Source organism: Hippocampus bargibanti, linkage group LG11, assembly GCF_051943395.1.
Source record: "Hippocampus bargibanti isolate YZ-2025 linkage group LG11, ASM5194339v1, whole genome shotgun sequence".
Classification (NCBI taxonomy): Eukaryota; Metazoa; Chordata; class Actinopteri; order Syngnathiformes; family Syngnathidae; genus Hippocampus; species Hippocampus bargibanti.
In genome coordinates, this window is record NC_142744.1 from 1,508,912 (window position 1) to 1,527,826 (window position 18,915).

Below are 18,915 nucleotides of genomic sequence, written 5' to 3' on the forward strand. Positions count from 1 at the left end.
TGAATAACTCAAATAGGTAGAAAGTTAGCTAGCTAGCTAATAGATAACTAATAGATGGGTAGCTAGATAGCTAATAGATAACTCGTAGATAATTAGCAAGATAGTTGAATAACTCAAATAGGTAGAAAGTTAGCACTGTAAAGACCAGCTAGCTAGCTTCCTTAGCATGTTTGCTTCAAATAGCTCCACATGACTACCTTTAAAAACAAGCATGACTCATTCCCATACCAGTTCTTCTTCTTCACTTTATTATAAGAAGGTTAAGAAAATAAGACTGATGAAAATGACAACAGCATGACTGGAAAAGCATTGAACAATTTGCTCATGCACACATGAAACAAAAAAAAAAACCTAAAAAACTAAAAAAAAAAAAAACGGTTCGCACAAACAGTACAATAACAAACCCCAAATGTGATCTGCCGTATTGGTGAATAGCGTTTTAAAAACTCCAGGATACGTGGTTCCGCATGATGGATTTGTTTTTGTGTATTCCAGGTCAAGTTGAATTGATATTTAGTTGGAGGTCCCTCTGCCCGCTCCTCCTCTCGATCGACCAAGCGTCCCTAACGCCAAAAAAAATTGAGGTTTAATGGTTTCTTATGGGAAATTGAGGTTTGAAAAACATGGAAGCGCACGTCTTGAAAATGAAAAGCACTTCACGTCCATACCTCGGCGGGTAATCAACACGCGTCCTTCTCCCCTGCCTCTGCTTCCTCTGCTTAGCGAGGTGCTCATCACGGGCTGAGTGGTCACCAAGCGCCTCGGAGTAACGCCGCCGGTGTCTGCAAACGTAGCGGATTAGCATCGGCGACGTTTCACCCTGACCAAAATGGCCGCCGTCACCCGAAATTGACGAATGAGTCCATTCAGAAGGTCTTACTGCACAAGGTGTTGAACATCGTGGACGAATCGGCGTCTTGGCTGGTGGACGGAAGCGATGCATCTTCACTTTGCTGCGCCGCCGTTTCGGCGTCAGCGCGGGTGTCCAAAGAAACCTCAGCGGGGGGACTGAAAGAAAACCAAGAAGATAAAGAGTAGCCATAGATAGAATTGTAATAATAATAATAGTAGTAGTAATAGTAGTAAATAGTAGTAGCAGTAGTAGTAGTAATGATCATAGTAGTAGTAATAGTAGTAATAGTAGTAATAGTAGTAGGAATAGTAGTAGTAATAGTAGTAGCGATAGTAGTAGTGATAGTAGTTATAGTAGTAGTGATAGTAATAATAGTAGTAAGAGTAATAGTAATGGTAATAGCAGCAGTAATAGCAGTAGTAATAGTAGTAGTAATAGCAATAGCAATAACAATAGCCTTATTATGGCTATTGTTATATCTTTAGTAGTGATAGTAGTTAGTAATAATAGTAGTGATAGTAATGATAGTAGTGATAGTAATAATAGTAATAGCAGTACAAATAGAAATAGTAATAGCAGTAGTAATAATAATAATAATAATAATAATAAATTTCATTTATAAACACCTTTCAAAACTCTCAAGGTCACTTTTCAGTCACAGGAGAAGTTTTTCTGCGGGTGAGCAGCGGCAGTCACGCACGCCAGCGTTCACTCAACCCCAAAGTAAATAGATCGAAAGCTAGCTAGCTAATATATAGCCAACTAGACTGCTAGACAATAGCTATATAACTAATAGATAGCCAGCCAGAAAGCTAGCTAGCTGGCCAGTTAGCTAATAGGTAGCAAATAGATAGCCAATCGATAGCCAGCTATATAAATACAACTAGCTATATAAATAATAGATACCCAGCCAGATAGCTAGCTGGCCAGTTCGCTAATATATAGCAAATAGATAGCTAATAGAAAGCTAATAGATAGCTAATAGATAGATAATGAAGCGCACCCACAAATTCCCGAAAAGTAGCTCACCTTTCTTCTTGTTCCATGAACACCTCATCTCCGTCGTCGCCCGGCGCGGACATCCCGGTGGAGGCAGTTACCATGGGAACAGACTGGGACGCCATGTTGTCGCCACTGTCTGAGGGCAGAGACTCCGTGAAGACGGTCACTGGCGCACAAAGTGAAGATACAAAGCTCAAGTGGTTGTTTGAGAGGCCGTGATAAATGCGTCCAACGTGGACGTGGACGGTGTCCCTCACCAGGTGCAGCCACCTGCAATGGGGTCGTGGGGACACTTCTTCCTCCTCCATCTTCATCATGAGCAGCCAGGAATAGCGGGGACTCATACATGCCCAGACCTGATTATGCAATGGCGGCTTAGTAGTAGGGTTTTTTTCAGGGCCCAAAAACACCGTACTTATTATACATGTTTTTTCTTCCAGGCACTTTAGTATACATGCTTGTTTTTTGCATGCTAAAAAAGCCTTACTATACATGATCTTTTTTTAGGCTAAACATGGCTTACTATACATGGTTGTTGTTTTTTGGGCACCCTTACTATACATGGTCTTTTTTTTACGGTAAAGAAATACATGTTTTTTTTTCCTGCAAAAAATGCCTTACTATATATACATGGTTGTTGTTTTTTGGGCACTAAACGCCTTACTATACATGGTCTTTTTTTTACGGTAAAGACGGCTTACTATACATGTTTTTTTTTCCTGCAAAAAATGCCTTGCTATATATACATGGTTGTTGTTTTTTGGGCACTAAACACCTTACTATACATGGTCTTTTTTTGGCACTAAATGCCTTGCTATACATGGTTGTTTTTTTTGGGCGAAAAACGCCTTAATATACGTGGTCTTTTTTTCCAGCTAAAAACGCCTTCCTTAGCATGATTGTTTTTTTCCTGAAAAAATGCCTGATGATACATGGTAGTTTTTTTTGGCACTAAATGCCTTACTATACATGGTCGTTTTTTTTCAGCAAAAACGGCTTACTATACATGGTCGTTTTTTTCCTGACATAAAACGCCTTACTATACATGGTGTTTTTTTTCTGACAAAAAAAAAAAGCCTTACTATACATGGTCGTTTTTTTTTCGACAAAAAATGCCTTACTATACATGGTCGTTTTTTTTCACGCTGAAAACACCTTACTATACATGGTCGTTTTTTTTCACGCTGAAAACACCTTACTATACATGGTCGTTTTTTTTCGACAAAAAAATGCCTTACTATACATGGTAGGTTTTTTTGGGCAAAAAAAACGCCTTAATATACACGGTCATTTTTTTCAGCAAAAAATGCCTTACCTCATGGTCATTTTTTACGGCAAAAAACTGCTTGGTTCTTTTTTTTTTTCAGCAAAAACGCCTTACTATACATGGTCATATTTTTCAGCAAAAAAACCCTTACTATACATGAGTTTTTTTCAGCAAAAAATGCCTTACCTAATGGTGTTTTTTTTTAGGAAAAATGCCTTACTACACATGTTTTTTTTTTTCAGCTAAACACGGCATATGATACATTGTCGTTTTTTTTCGGCAAAAAACGGCTTACTATACATGGTCATTTTTTGGCACTAAATGCCTTACTACACCTGATCATTTTCTGACGGGCACTAAATGCCTTACTACACATGGTCATTTTTTATTATTTTTTTTCGGGTTGAAAACACATACTATACTATTAGTTTTTACTATTACTATATACTATAGTAAGGGCACAGCATACAACAGGTGTCATTTGTTGTGCGGTACCTCCTTGAGATGCCAGCTGCCCCAAGTCCGAGTGTGATGCAGAGGTTTGAGGGAGAAGGTCTTCAGGAGGTCCAAATCTAAACCTGGTGGACAAACCTGCGACCTGAGGGGAACTAAGGTGACACAACGACACAGGTGGGTGATCAACATGGCCAAACATTGGGGCGCTTAATCTGAGTGCTCATCTGCTGAGAAATAGTGCTGAGGTCTACTTACTGGATAGCTTCAGCAAAGCCGTCGGTACGATGGGGCACGACCAGAGTAGGGGTACTCGGAACCATCCGGTCATCATCGTCAAAGAAATGTTGCTGAAACACAGAAGCACACGTACTGTGGACACCACGTCCTTCTGGTTCGCAAGGTGGACAAAATTAAAGGACAACCAACGCCTCCGGACAAGTTGCGTCCATAATTTGTAAAATCACTTCAAATGACTTCTACTGAGTGTATTTTACAAACATTCCACGCCATATAGCTATATTTTACGTTTTAAGACTCACGCTGAATATTCAGGAAGTCTTGTTTTTGAGTTTGACGATTCCTGACGTGACGTCACGGAGGGAACGCCCCTGACCGAGAAAGCGACACACAATGCATTTTGGGCTTTTTTTCGTCTGAAAACAGTGTTGATGGTGAAATTAGAAGGAAAACATATAAATAACACAATGGTGAATCATTGTGTGTTGTACCAAAACTACTATTTGACACAAATTTCCCAGCAGACAAATCAGCCCATTTCCAACAGAGCTTGGGCGCCATCTTGTGCATTTTCTGGGACGCTACATTGGAGTCCTGATGGCTCAAATTGATACGGGAGGACTTCTTTAATCGATTGCAAACATGTATGCTTTCCTCTTCAGAACTATTTGAATCATATTCATAACTGGATGAGTAACAAGAAAGCATCTTCTCCCAATCTGAAGCCATTGTTTTGATTCTAGAGCAAAGCAAAGACGTACTGGCGTGACGTCACGAACAAGGGGGCGGGACCGTCTGAAACTGGCCACTTCCGGTTTCATTTTGAAGTAGTTTTGGGACACTTTAACTCATTTTTATTGGTGTTTTGCATTTGACTAAAAATATCAGCCTGCGTGTTTTGGGTATTTTAGATGCTATCAAACGTTTTTCTGATGTCAGTTAGGAAACAAAAAAAAAATGTCCTATAAACAAAAACAAGTATCTGTTCATTGGTGTAAAGTGGCACATTGTCCAGTGGAGCCATTTTGGGCCACGTTTTGCAGTGAAAATTGTGATTCTGGCGTGAAGGGTCAGAACATGGCGGACAACGCAGTCGCGACCTCTAAAAAAGGTTTGAAAGACGTCTTACCATACTGCCGATCCCCGGCGTCAGTTGTGGGCCTCGACCCACCGATGGTCGTCGGAGTTGGGAGGACTGCCTCTGGATGGTGGATAGCACACACAAAGACGCACAATAAACTAAAACCATTTGGTGTTAAGTCACAGGTGTCTAAGTCAAGGCCCGGGGGCCAAATCTGGCCCGCCATATCATTTTATTCGGCCCGCGAAAGCAAATCAAACTTGTCAAATTCCATGCTCATCTATCAAGCTACCAAACAAGCTAGCTAGCTAGCTCTCTTTCTATTCAGCTATCTGGCTAATCCCTTACATCACAGGTGTCTAAGTCAAGGCCCGGGGGCGTAATTTGGCCCGCCATATCATTTTATTTGGCCCGCGAAAGCAATTCAAACTTGTGAAATTCCATGATGCTTGCTAATGTCTCAACCAAAATTTCAAATTATCCCATGTAAATCACAATAACAGTCAATATTTTTTTACATCAAATTTGAAAACTACCATATTTTACGGTGTATAAGGCGCACCCCCAAGAAATGGTGTATTTTCAAACTTTTTCCAGATCTAAAGCGAACCTGACTGTAGTTGCGAGACCTGTTGTGGTTCAACATTACAGTGATACCTCAGCTTACGAACTTAATTGGTTCCCAGAAAGTGTGTATAAGGCAAAAAGTGTGTCTTCCAAACATTAATTTACCATAAGAAACCATTATAAATGAGAATAATCTGTTTCCAGGTCCCCATAAAACATAATTTTCTACTAAATAAGCCTTAAAACGACACAAAATAGACCTTATTTTATGTATAATAAATGTGCTATTGTATTGTCATGAAAGAAATAAACTGTACTATATAATAAAGTCGTTTTATTGACCTTTGTGATGGTTGTTGATGTCGTTGCCTCTTGATGATATCCGAGTGAAGTTGCCATGCTTTCTCGACGATAATACCCTCACTCACACAATCCCCTGCTAGCTGCTTTTTGTTAATCCAAATCAACAGAAGTTTTTCAACCTCTTCTATTGCCTGAGACCGTTGCTTAGATGACACAGAAACACCCTTAGCCACACGTAGCAATGATCGACTTGGCCTACTGGTACTGGGACGCTAATGCACCCAAACGCACACCTTGTTCGTGTTTCTTGAGGATGTCCTTCTTCTGCTCGACTTCTTCTGCTTTTGTTTTGTGTCCTCTACGGCTGAACACTAGCCTGTGGTGGGGTCTTTTTCGCACCCACAACAGCAAAAGTACTCCACTTGATAATAAACCACGTCTGCACTGAGTGCACTGAAAGAAAGTGGGTGTGGAAAACTAGTCCGCCAGCCATTGTGGCGCTGTTCGACCGTGTGGTTTGGTGTTTCTCCGGCGAAAACTAGTCCGGCAGCCATTGTGGCGCTCCGTGTGTCTCATGAAAACTAGTTTGTATGCCAAGATTATATTCTCGCAAATGTAATGTTCGTAAAGTGAAAAGTTCGTGAGCTAAAGCGTTCGTAAGCTGAGGTATCACTGTATATGTATATATAAGGTGCATTCGTGTATAAAGCGCAGGGTCACCTTTTGAAGCAAATCCAGGCTTTTGGGTGCGCCTTATACACCGGAAAATATGGTAGTTATTAATTTTTTTGTGCGCTCTGTATGTAAAATGTGGAGGGGATGAAACATTGTAATGAACGGCTTCCCCAAAACGGTTCAAGTGGCATCTTGCGATTTTGAGCGTTCACCTGCGCATGAGGGGGCCCGAGCTCTGAAGCTGGGGGTTGGATATACAGTCGCGGAGGCAGGGAATGCGAGGGTCTTCGCGGTTGGGGCAGCCGCAGCGTTAGTGAAGAAGTGGCCGGGGACGACGTCGGGGCCACGTGGACCGCCTCCCTTTGGGATTCCGACTCGCCGGAATCGCCTGGAGAACACGATAGAACCATGAGGAACCGCTAAGCGGAGAAGAACCAAAGCAAAACCTTTTTGTCACCGCTGCGGGACGACGGCTCGGGGGCCCCCTGAGAATCATTCTCCTCAGCGCCGGTGGGGACGGATGGCCGCCGTCCGTCTTCTTCCTCGCTGCTTTCGTCTTCTCGCTTCATAGCGGGGTTACTTGAATCGTCGCCATCTTCCTCATCGTCATCATCTTCCTCCTCCTCTTCTTCCTCTCCGCCCTCCATTTTATACTAAAGGTGAAACGGCGCTTTTAGAACAAACCTGGATATGTTTGGATGCTAGGAAGGCCCTGGTGGGGGTGGGAGGGCCCTCGACAGCAATCTATTAGCTAGCTGGGTATCTATTAGCTATCAATTGGCTAGCTATCTGTTGGCTGTCTAATAGCTAGCTAGCTTTTTATTTATTTGAGTTACTTCTGGGTTGAGTGAACGCTGGCGCATGTGGCTGCCGCTGCTCACCCACAGAAAAACTGATCCAGTGACTGTAAAGTGACCTTGAGAGTTTTGAAAGGCGCTTATAAATGAAATGTATTATTATTATTATCCAGCTATCTGGCTGGCTAGCTACCAATTTGCTGTCTATTAGCTATCTAGCTTGCTATCTATTAGCTGGATATCTGTTAGCTGGCAATCTAGATAGCTATCTATTAGTTAGCTAGCTATACATTCAGTGTATTAGCTAAATAACTATCTAGCTATACGGCTATCTAGGTGGGTAGCTATCTAGCGAGCTATCTGTTGACTATCTATTAGCTGGCTAGCTAGCTTTCTATTTACTTCCAGGTTGAGTGAACGCTGGCGCATGTGGCTGCCGCTGCTCACCCACAGAAAAACTGATCCAGTGACTGTAAAGTGACCTTGAGAGTTTTGAAAGGCGCTTATAAATGAAATGTATTATTATTATTATCCAGCTATCTGGCTGGCTAGCTACCAATTTGCTGTCTATTAGCTATCTAGCTTGCTATCTATTAGCTGGATATCTAGATAGCTATCTATTAGTTAGCTAGCTATACATTCAGTGTATTAGCTAAATAACTATCTAGCTATACAGCTATCTAGGTGGGTAGCTATCTAGCGAGCTATCTGTTGACTATCTATTAGCTGGCTAGCTAGCTTTCTATTTACTTCCAGGTTGAGTGAACGCTGGCGCGTATGGCTGCCGCTGCTCACCCACGGTAAAACTTATCCTGTGACTGTAAAGTGACCTTGAGAGTTTTGAAAGGCGCTTATAAATGAAATGTATTATTATTATTATCCAGCTATCTGGCTGACTAGCTACCAATTTGCTGTCTATTAGCTATCTAGCTTGCTATCTATTAGCTGGATATCTGTTAGCTGGCAATCTAGATAGCTATCTATTAGTTAGCTAGCTATACATTCAGTGTATTAGCTAAATAACTATCTAGCTATACAGCTATCTAGGTGGGTAGCTATCTAGCGAGCTATCTGTTGACTATCTATTAGCTGGCTAGCTAGCTTTCTATTTACTTCCAGGTTGAGTGAACGCTGGCGCGTATGGCTGCCGCTGCTCACCCACAGTAAAACTTATCCTGTGACTGTAAAGTGACCTTGAGAGTTTTGAAAGGCGCTTATAAATGAAATGGATTATTGTTATTATGGAAAAAAAGGGATGTACCTCCTCTTCCTCCTCTTCTTCTTCTTCTTCTTCTTCACCTTCCTCCTCTTCTTCTTCTTCTTCCTCCTCCACACCCGAAGTCTCTGGTTTCTCTCCTCTGCTCTCACGGCTTTCGCTGTCTGTGTCGATCAGAATAACTTCACGGGTCAAGCCCGACTCCTGAGGAGACGTCCGATCGGAAGGGACCGACTGGGACATGCCTTCCTCCTCTATGTCGTCATCTTCGGGGATGACGGGAAAATCTTCCGGAAGCTCCTAGACAGTAAATAATAATAATAATAATACATTTTAACACTTTATAAGCGCCTTTCAAAACTCTCAAGGTCACTTTACAGTCACAGGATGTTTTTTTTCTGCAGGTGAGCAGCGGAAGCCACATGAGCCAGCGTTCACTCAACCCAGAAGTAACTCAAATAGATAGAAAGCTAGCTAGCTAACAGATAGCTAATAGATAGCATTCAGACAGCTAGCTAACTAGCCGGCTAGCCATATAGCTAATAAATCCAATAGCCAGATATATAGCTAGGTTGCTCACCAGATAGCTAATACATAGCAAATAGATAGCTAGGTAGCTAGCTAGATAGCTAATAGATAGCCAGCCAGACAGTCAGCCAACTAGCTAGATAGCCATATATGCATTTATTGCCGCTGTGGACTGCAAATGTCCTCATTGTGGGACGAATAAAGGTTTTCTGATTCTGATATAGCTAATAGCCAGCCAGCTACATAGCTAGCTAGCAAGCTAGCCACATAGCTAATAGATCGCAAATATCTAGCTAGCTAGGCAGCTGCCTATATAGCCAATAGATAGCCAGCTACATAGCTAGATAGCTAATAGATAGCAAATAGATAGAAAATGGATAGCAAATGGATAGCCAGCCAGGTATCTAGCTAGATGGCTAATAGATAGCCAGCCAGTAAGCCAACTAGCTAGATAGCCATATAGCTAATAGCTTCATGCAACAAAGAGGGTGCAGAAAATGCTTAGGATTGAATGACTGTCTGTGTCTTTTTGTTGTCATATTTTGTTGTTGTTTTGACTTAAAGATGGCGCCGCGAGAGTGGCTGCCTTTACAGCAGCTCCTGTATTTTGTTTTTCTACTTCTTCCTTTCCTCTTACATTCATCACTTTACTGCTGTGAAATGTACATTTCTCCACTGCGAGACTAATAAAGGCTAATGCAATGCAACCGTGCAAGGAAATTTTCAAAGTCAACTGACCTGACTATTGTCGGGTGAATCTTGTCTTTCACCTTCATCCTCAAGATCTTCTACCTCCTCATCACCTTCCATCTGCCAAAGTGTTCATTGAAGTGAATTAAAGGACAACCCACAGCATTATTTTAGTTTCCTAACTGACATCAGAAAAACGTTTTATAGCCTCTTAAATACCCAAAACACGCAGGCTGATATTTTTAGTCAAATGCAAAACACCAATAAAAATGACGTAAAGTGTCCCAAAACTGCCAAAAAATGAGCTCGGAACTGGGCAGATTCAGAAAGTCCCGCCCCCTTGTTCGTGATGTCACTATTTTCCACACGTTGCCTTGCTCGAGAATCAAAACAATGGCTTCAGAGAGTCGAGATTGGGATTGTTACTCATCCGGTTATGAATATGATTCAAAGAGTTCTGAAGAGGAAAGCATACATGTTTGCAATCGATTAAAGGAGTCCTCCCATATCAATTCGAGCCGTCGGGACTCCAATGTAGCGCACAAGATGGCGCCCAAGCCCCATTGGAAATGGGCTGATTTGTCTGCTGGGAATTTGTGTCAACTAGTATCAAATAGTAGTCTTGGTGCAACACACAATGATTCATCATGGCGTTATTTATGTGTTTTCCTTCTAATTTCGTCATCAACACGAAGTTTTCAGACCAAAGTACCCAAAATGCATTGCGTGTCGCTTTCTCGGTGACGTCACGTCAGGAACTGTCATCAACTGGAAAACAAGACTTCCTGAATATTCAGCGCGAGTCTTAAAAGGTAAAATATAGCTAGATGTCGTGGAATCTTTGTAAAATGCGCTCAGTAGAAGTCGTTTGAAGTGATTTTACAAATTATGGACGCAACTTGTCCGGAGGTGTCGGTTGTCCTTTAAGTCACAGTATCAGGGGAATTAAAGGGGCACTTGGTGACATTTGGACAGGAAATTACTGTAAAGAAACTGAAGAATGGAGGTCTGCATTTACCTGCAGAGCAATAGTTGCTCTCAATCTGAGCTTTTTGGCGCTGGAAGGCGCCTGAGAACTCTCCGGTTTGACATCCTCGTCCTCGAGATCCTCCTCTCTAATTCGTTTGGAACTCGCTGCGGCTCCGACGACGGCGGAGGACGTCGACGGCCGTTCTACGTCCACGCTGCTGCCGACATCTTGAGACGACGCCTGTTGTTGTTGTTGTTGTTGCTGAGTGGGCTGGACAAAAGCTGTGGCCTGCGTGCCGCTCGGTTGCGTGATGGACGCCGGAGCGGTCAGACTGGAGATGACCGCGTGTGTGGCGGCTGCCGTAGTCATCAACACTATACAAACAGAAGCATTGCGAATCCTTGAAATGGCCTTTTTTTAAAAAAACAAATCATAATAGTCACAAGATGGTGTCATGCCAACAGAAAATAAATGATATACCAAGCTAGCCAAAGGCTAAATAAATAAATAAAGCCGCCAACGATGGTTCAAGAGATTTTGTGAGAATGATGCTCACATTTGCTGCTGTGTTACTTCTGGGTAGGGTGAACGCTGGCGCGAATGGCTGCCGCTGCTCACCCGCACAAAAAAATCCTGTGACTGTAAAGTGTCCTTGAGAGTTTTGAAAGGCACATATAAATGTAATGTTTTATTACTATTATTATTATTAGTTGGCTAGCTATGAAATTAAATTATTATTATGATTATTATTAATATTATTATGTAGTTCGAAAACTCAAAATTCTGTGGGTGTTGCAATTTGAGTGAAAATGACAAAAACCCTGGCACTGGAGTGGACACATTTTTTTTTGCACATCGTAGATTAAAGGAATAAAAGAAGTAGAAAAACAAAATACAGGAGTTGCTGGAAAGGGAGTCATTCTCGCGGCGCCATCTTGAAGCCAAAAGAACAAAAAAATGGCTGTTCCTCATTGAGCCTCTAGATGGCAGCACTTAGCATACGTGGGTAACGGCGCTAACGCCCGATGTATTTATTCTACACGCCGGCGTTATTAATTATATGACAAAGGCTGCGGACCAGATAAAAATTGACCATGGGCCGCATTTGGCCCCCGGGCCGCAGTTTGGACATCCTAAATTATAGGATCATGAAAATGTCTACGACTTTTCGAAAAGACACAAATTCTTACCCTCTTGGCTGTCAGTCTGCGTGGTGGGCATCACAGTGGCGGTGGGCGTTGGCGTGGGGACGGTCGCCGGGGTAACCATGGGTCTGATACTGGCTCGGGGCGTCGACTTGCTGCCTGCGGAAGGGCTCGGTTTGTTGCTGGGTGATGGGGCGCTCGGGGTGGGGCGGATATTGGCGGTAGGCGGGTCAGACAGGCTCGAGCTGTTTGACAAATATGGGACGATATGCAAAATTTATGAGAAAATGATTTTGGGTTTTTTTTTTGGAATACCGTGATACCTCGGGTGACGAGCGCTTTAGCTCACGAACATTAAATTCGCAACAATATAATTTGGCACACGAACTCGTTTTCGGCAGCCGAACCAAACCACACGAGTTTTACACACCCACTTTCATTGAGTGCAGACATGGTTTGTTATCGAGTGGAGTACTTTTGCTATTCTGGGACCGAAAAAGACCTCACCGCAGGTTAGTGTTAAACCGAAGAGGACACAAAAGAAAATGACGGTCGAGCAGAAGAAGGAGATCATCGAAAAACACCAACGAGGTGTGCGTTTGTGTGACTTAGCGTCCCAGTGCCAGTATGCTAAATTGACCATTGCTACGTGTAGCTCAGGGTGCTTCTGTGTTGTCTAAGAATAGAAGAGGTTGAAAAACGTCTGTTGATTTGGATGAATGAAAAGCAGCTAGCAGGGGACATTGTGAGTGAGGGTATTATCGCCGAGAAAGCACGGCAACTTCACCACTCGGATATCATCAAGAGGCAACGACATCAACGACCATTAAAAAAGTATATAAAAACACTTTATTATACAGTACAGGTTATGTCTTTAATTACTTCTGCAATAGCACACTTATTATACATAAAATAAGATATCTTGTGTGTAGTTTTAAGGCTTATTTAATATAAAATTATGTTTTATGGGGACCTGGGAACAAATTATTCTCATTTTAATGGTTTCCTATGGGAAATAAATGTTTGGAAGACTAACTTTTTGCCTTACACACATTTTCTGGGAATCAATTAATGTGTATGTGAGAAACTGCAGTCACACCCAAAAAGTCACCCACCTGCTGCGGTCTTGGGCCGGACTCTTCAAGGAGATCTGTCTCTGGTCTCCAGGTCTGTTCTGATCGCTCACCTAAGTAAAGAGGCGACTTGTTGAACAACTCCAGAAGTGATGACTGCTGAATTTCATCATTTAAAAGTTCAGGTTGGATGACTAGAAAATGGCCGATGGCGCCTGGTTTACCTTCGACCCAGACGGGTCCTGAGATTCGTCTCTGGTCTCAGAGTGACTTTGAGTCTCCCTCAGTTCTCGATCAAGCCGTAAAAGTCTTCCTTCGTATTGTGACTTCAGGGCGTTCATCCTCACCTCCAGTTCTTCCTTACATTGCTTGAGGTCTTCAACTTCTTTGCTTAGATTCTCTTTTGCAGCTGAATAGTAAAAGTATATTGCAGTTGAGGATACAGGATTACGTTTGAGTGCATTGTCGGAACCTACAATTTAGTTGGTTGATTTTAGTCTTAGCTCCGACAAAAGCCTTCTTGGTCTTTTCTTCTTTGTCAGCCATCTGCTGTCTGAGCTGCTCCTCCTTGTTCTTGCTTACAGACAACTGGAAGACAAGCGTTGCAAATTTACGGGAGAGCATTAGGGCCAGGTTGTAATTTATATATAGTTTTTACAGATGGTGTATTTTTCTGAGAAATAAAGTCGCAAATTTGCGAGTTTCAAACTCGCAAATTTGCGAGATTAAAAGTCACAAATTTGTTAGATTTAAAGTCAAAGAATTTGCTAGATTTAAAGTAAAAAAAAATGCTAGATTCAAACTCGCAGATTTGCTAGATTTAAAGTCACAAATTTGCTGAATTTAAAGTCACAAATGTGCTAGATTAAAACTCGCAAATTTGCTAGATTTAAAGTCACAAATTTGTTAGATTTAAAGTCAAAGAATTTGCTAGATTTAAAGTAAAAAAAAAATGCTAGATTCAAACTCGCAAATTTGCTTGATTTAAAGTCACAAATATGCTAGATTCAAATTCACAAATTTGCTAGATTAAAAGTCACAAATTTGTTAGATTTAAAGTCAAAGAATTTGCTAGATTTAAAGTAAAAAAAAATTGCTAGATTCAAACTCGCTAATTTGCTAGATTTAAAGTCACAAATTTGCTGAATTTAAAGTCACAAATGTGCTAGATTAAAACTCGCAAATTTGCTAGACTTAAAGTCACAAATTTGTTAGATATAAAGTCAAAGAATTTGCTAGATTTAAAGTAACAAAAAATTGCTAGATTCAAACTCGCTAATTTGCTAGATTTAAAGTCACAAATACAAATGTGCTAGATTCAAAGTCACAAATTTGCTCGATTAGAAGTAAAAAAATTGCTAGATTCAAACTCGCAAATTTGCTAGAGTTAAAGTCACAAATTTGCTAGATTCAAACTTGCAAATTTGCGAGATTCAAAGTCACAAATTTGCTAGATTTTACATCGAGCAAATTTGTGACTTTCAATGTATCAAATTTGCGAGTTTGAATCTAGCAAATTTGTGACTTTCAATCGATCAAATTTGCCAGTTTGAAACTGGCAAATTTGGGACTTCATATCTAGCAAATTTGCGAGTTTAAATCAAGCAAATTTGTGACTTTCAATCTATCAAATGTGTGAGTTTGAATCTCCCAAATTTGTGACTTTCAATCTATCAAATTTGCGAGTTTGAATCTATCAAATTTGTGACTTTCATTGTATCAAATTTGCCAGTTTGAAACTGGCAAATTTGGGACTTCATATCTAGAAAATTTGCCAGTTTGAATGTAGCAAATTTTTTACTTTAAATCTAGCAAATTTGCGAGTTTGAATCTAGCAAATTTCTGACTTTAAATCTAGCAAATTTGCGAGTTTGAATCTAGCAAATTTCTGACTTATTTTCTCAGGATAATACCCCATCTCAAAAAATATTATTATATCATATTTCAACCTGGCCCTAATGATCTTCCGTTCAAATTACTCTAAATACCCCCCAAAAAAATACAAGACCTCCTGTCGGAGTAGTTCAAGCTCCACTTGGAATGGTTGATTTGCATCCGTTGCGAGATTCTCATCACCGGCGCGGATTGACGGGCTGGGGGTCGTCTGCGCCGCTGTGAGAGTTTCGTTGGCTTGCTTGACTTCCTTGAGCTGTTCTTGAAGGCGTTTATTTTCAGCTTGTTCCGTAGACATCATCTGACAAATAAAGTCGGGAAAAATTTTGATTAATAATCCAAAAATAGTTGCGCAATAGACAACCTAGAGAACAGGTGTCAAAGTCAAGGCCCGAGGGCCAAATCTGGCCCTGAACATCATTTTATTCGCCCTGAGAAGAGAAGAAAAAGAAAAATAAGGAAAAAAAAAGAGAAAAGAAAAAAAGAGAAAAAAGAAACAAGAAAAGAAAAAAGACAAAAAAGAAAAAAAGAAAAGAAAAAAAGGACAAAAAGAAAAAGAAGAAAAAAGAAAACATAAAAAAGAGAGAAAAAAAGGAAAAAAAAGGAAAAAAAGAAATCAATAAAAAAAGTAAAAAAGGAAAAAAAATGACAAAAGAAAAAACGAAAAAAAAGAAAATAAGAGAAAAAGAAAAAAGGAAAAAAAAAGAAAAAAAGGGGAAAAAAGAAAAAAGAATAAAAGGGAAAAAATGAAGAAAGCAGATGACACTCTAAAGGCTTCCCCAAATTGATAACACCCCGAGAGGAAACCGTAACGACAACGTGGCCAGCGGCAAAAAACGACTAAAATGTAGATCATGCCTTACCTTATGGAGGGTGTCCACCTGGCCTTGCATCTGAGACACCTATGGAGAAGCAAGGAGATACAATTAGCTCTGGCTGGCTAGCTAGCTAGCTGGCTGGTTAGCTCGCTATCTAGCTAGCTATCAATTCACTATGTAGCTGGCTGGCTATTTAGCTAGGTATCAATTGGCTAGCTAGCTAGCTAGCTTTCTATCTATTTGAGTTACTTCGGGGTTTAGTGAACACTGGCGCGTGTGGCTGCCGCTGATCACCCACAGAAAAAAACTTATCCTGTGACTGTAAAGTGAACTTGAGAGTTTTGAAAGGCGCTTATATATATATTAAATGTATTATTATTAATAAAGCATTACAAGGATTTAAATGTATTTTTTTAATGTTAATATCCGTGCAGCCCAGCAGTTAGCGACCACCATGCTAACGGACAATAAAAACCTAGCGGACTGGACAAAGTCACTCACCTGACTCTCTGCTTGGCTCAAAGAGGTTTTAAGTTTGTTTATCTCCTGTTGTTGGGTCTCCTGAAGTTTTTTATGACTGCTAAGGTTTTGCTGCAGAGAGTCTTTAGCTTGCTGGAGCTCCTTCTGGATCCGCTGAATCTGGTTTTGACGGGCCTGAGCCTGACATTGAGACGATTTCAGTTGGTTCTGAGTCTGCAAACGAGACAGATGGTTCAGGACGACCACTTTTCCATTTCAATCGAAAGTCCAAAACAAGCCAGGCGTCAACGCTCCTAAAAGCGTCCGATTTTTGAGGGGAGATGTTCTGGAGAAGCGCTGCTTCTTGTACCTGCTGCATGTGGGTCTTTGCTTGTTGAAGATCTTTCTGACTCTGCTGCAACTGCGTCTGGGTTTGAGACAACTGGGCCTGAGTCTACAAAAAGAAAAGAAAAGAAAATGCTTTGTGATATGTATTTAATGCCAGAAGACTAAAAAAAAAGGCCTTCTCTGCTGGCCTTAAAATACAATCACAGACTGACGCGAGTGATATTTTGTACATGAAATCGTTCCAAATTGTCTTTCATATTCATTTTATTGCTTTTCTTTCCTCTTTTGTGTTCTTCCAGGTGTGTGTTATCGTATTTAAGCATTGAACCAATCACATTTCCGCCATTATTTGTGACCAGGGTCCGAAATCGACACGGACGCCTTAACAATCAGTTCTGCAGGCTCAATCGCATCAAAAAAGTGTTGGTTGTAACCGATCCGATTTTGAATTGGCGACACCAAGGCCTTCTCGCAGGCCCTTCTTATTTCCTGGCTAACGCTACCCCCTAGTGGATTTGTTGTCTATCACACCACCATTTTTATATGACTCGCAGTCGCAGCTGTAGCTGCAGACAAGGTTGTATAGTTATTAAGAGTTGGATTGATTCAGACATAGCACTACTGAAGGCCTAGCTGCCAAATCCACGGCTCGCCACTGCAAATAACAAAAGAGATACAGATTGCCCCTCCTGCTCAAACCAAAAATAAATTAGTGGTTACAATACCTGTGTTAGCTGATTCTGGTTCTGCGTCAACTGGTTTTGGATCTCCTGTAACTTTTCCTTGGTCTGTTGGTTTTCCTTTTGGCTATTCTGAAGCTCCTGCTCGGAGCTTTTGGCCTGGATGAAAGGAATCCATTTTTGTCATCGTTCTTGGCTAACATTCGATATAAACCCCACCGTAAAATGGCGGCATGTCATTTACGGTGATACCTCAGCTCATGAATTTAATTGGTTCCCAGAAAGTGTGTGTAAGTCGAAAAGTGTGTATTCCAAACATTAATTTCCCATAGGAATCCATTAAAATGAGAATAATCTGTTCCCAGGTCCTCATAAAACATTTTCTACTAAATAAGCCTTAAAACTACACAAAATATACCTTATTTTATGTATAATAAATGTGATATTGTATTGTAATGAAAGAAATGAACTGTACTGCATAATAAAGTCTTTTTATTTACCTTTGTGATCCGAGTAAAGTTGCCGTGCTTTCTCGGCGATAATACCCTCACTCACACTGTCCCCCGCTAGCTGCTTTTCGTTAATCCAAATCAACAGAGGTTTTCCAACCTCTTCTATTGCCTGAGACGGTTACTTAGACAACACTGAAAATCCCTTAGCCACACGTAGCAATGGTCGACTTAGCATACTGGTACTGGGACGCTAAGTCACACCTCGTTTGTGTTTTTTAATGATCTCTTCTGCCCGACCGTAATTTTCTTCTTAACACTAGCCTGTGGTGAGGACTTTTTCTGTCCCATAATAGTAAAAGTACTACACTCGATAACAAACCACGTCCGCACTCAAAGAAAGGGGGTGACGAAAACTATTCCGCCAGCCACTTTGTAGTTTGGTTCATCCGCCAAAAACTAATTTGTGTGCCAAGATTATAGTCTCGCGAATGTAATGTTCGTAAGGCGAAAAGTTCGTCAACTAAATTGTTCGTAAACTGAGGTATCACTGTATTTCGTATTTCGAGCGGCTTAGATGAATTTAACGCTGACGAAATCCTACAATTAGCCTGGTTTGATGGTTGCTTACCTCCTGCATGGCTTCTTTCAATGCGGCTAGTTCCTCTTTGACCTTGGTCACTTCCTCTTGACTTTTGGTCAACTCCTGCTGTTGCGCCTGACTTGTTTCGCCTTGCGTTTTAGCCGACGTCTCCGCTTGCAGCTGGGAAATAAAGCAGCCGTTTAACTTTCCGCAGCCATTAAAAGGCAGAGTGCAAACGTACCTTCTCATGCTGGGCTTTGAGTTCTTCATACTGGGTCTTGTAGCGGCGACCGATCTTTTTCACCTGCGTGATGGTTTTGTTTTTCTCAAGGATGTCATTGTTTTTGGTTCCCATTTCTTTCTTCAGAGTGTCTCGCTCCGCTGTCAGGCGGGTAACAGATTCTCTCAGGCTTTTGGCTTGAGATTGCGCCGAGTTGGTGCTGGTGCTGGATCTGGGATGAGAGTAGATTTCATCGTACTGGGTACCGGAGTATCAGGCGCACCAATGAATGGTGTATTTTCAAGGTTTTTCAATATATAAAACGCACTGGACTGTAAGGTGCATCTTTAAAGAATGAAGCTTTGCAAATATAATATATAAATATACAGCTAACATCCGAGTTACGACCGGGTTCCGTTCCGACAAAACGGTCGTAAGTCAAACGGTCGTAAGTCGAAATCCATTCAAAATGGCCCACGTGACGTTTACACGACAGGATAGTATACGATGTCAGATGTCAATCTGTTGTTTTTAAGCAACGTTTTCTATCGAATACTATTATATACCAAACTGTTACAGTTCATTTAGAAATTTTATAACTTTTA

General features: G+C 41.1%; 1 protein-coding gene across 2 annotated transcripts in view; it reads right to left on the bottom strand.

The window, feature by feature from the left end:
- Positions 1-237: 237 nt before the first annotated feature.
- The window catches only part of LOC148891049 (nucleoprotein TPR-like), a 39,488-nt gene continuing 20,810 nt past the window's right edge, over positions 238-18,915 (bottom strand). The window contains exons 31-54 of one of the 2 annotated variants that reach the window (XM_089008065.1): positions 18,332-18,542; positions 18,139-18,270; positions 17,104-17,217; positions 16,401-16,484; positions 16,073-16,264; positions 15,617-15,655; positions 14,869-15,054; positions 13,337-13,448; positions 13,085-13,269; positions 12,903-12,973; positions 11,833-12,032; positions 10,691-11,016; positions 9,721-9,792; positions 8,500-8,754; positions 6,899-7,094; positions 6,654-6,829; positions 4,945-5,016; positions 3,834-3,925; positions 3,618-3,730; positions 2,113-2,211; positions 1,883-1,991; positions 881-1,008; positions 669-782; positions 238-563 (exon numbers count right to left, since the gene is read on the bottom strand). In XM_089008065.1, coding sequence (XP_088864191.1) covers positions 514-563; positions 669-782; positions 881-1,008; positions 1,883-1,991; positions 2,113-2,211; positions 3,618-3,730; positions 3,834-3,925; positions 4,945-5,016; positions 6,654-6,829; positions 6,899-7,094; positions 8,500-8,754; positions 9,721-9,792; positions 10,691-11,016; positions 11,833-12,032; positions 12,903-12,973; positions 13,085-13,269; positions 13,337-13,448; positions 14,869-15,054; positions 15,617-15,655; positions 16,073-16,264; positions 16,401-16,484; positions 17,104-17,217; positions 18,139-18,270; positions 18,332-18,542 — 3,328 coding nt within the window. In that variant the 3' untranslated portion in view covers positions 238-513. Of the gene's footprint in view, positions 564-668; positions 783-880; positions 1,009-1,882; positions 2,022-2,112; positions 2,212-3,617; positions 3,731-3,833; positions 3,926-4,944; positions 5,017-6,653; positions 6,830-6,898; positions 7,095-8,499; positions 8,755-9,720; positions 9,793-10,690; positions 11,017-11,832; positions 12,033-12,902; positions 12,974-13,084; positions 13,270-13,336; positions 13,449-14,868; positions 15,055-15,616; positions 15,656-16,072; positions 16,265-16,400; positions 16,485-17,103; positions 17,218-18,138; positions 18,271-18,331; positions 18,543-18,915 lie in introns of both variants that reach the window. The other variant, XM_089008064.1, reaches the window with a different exon arrangement.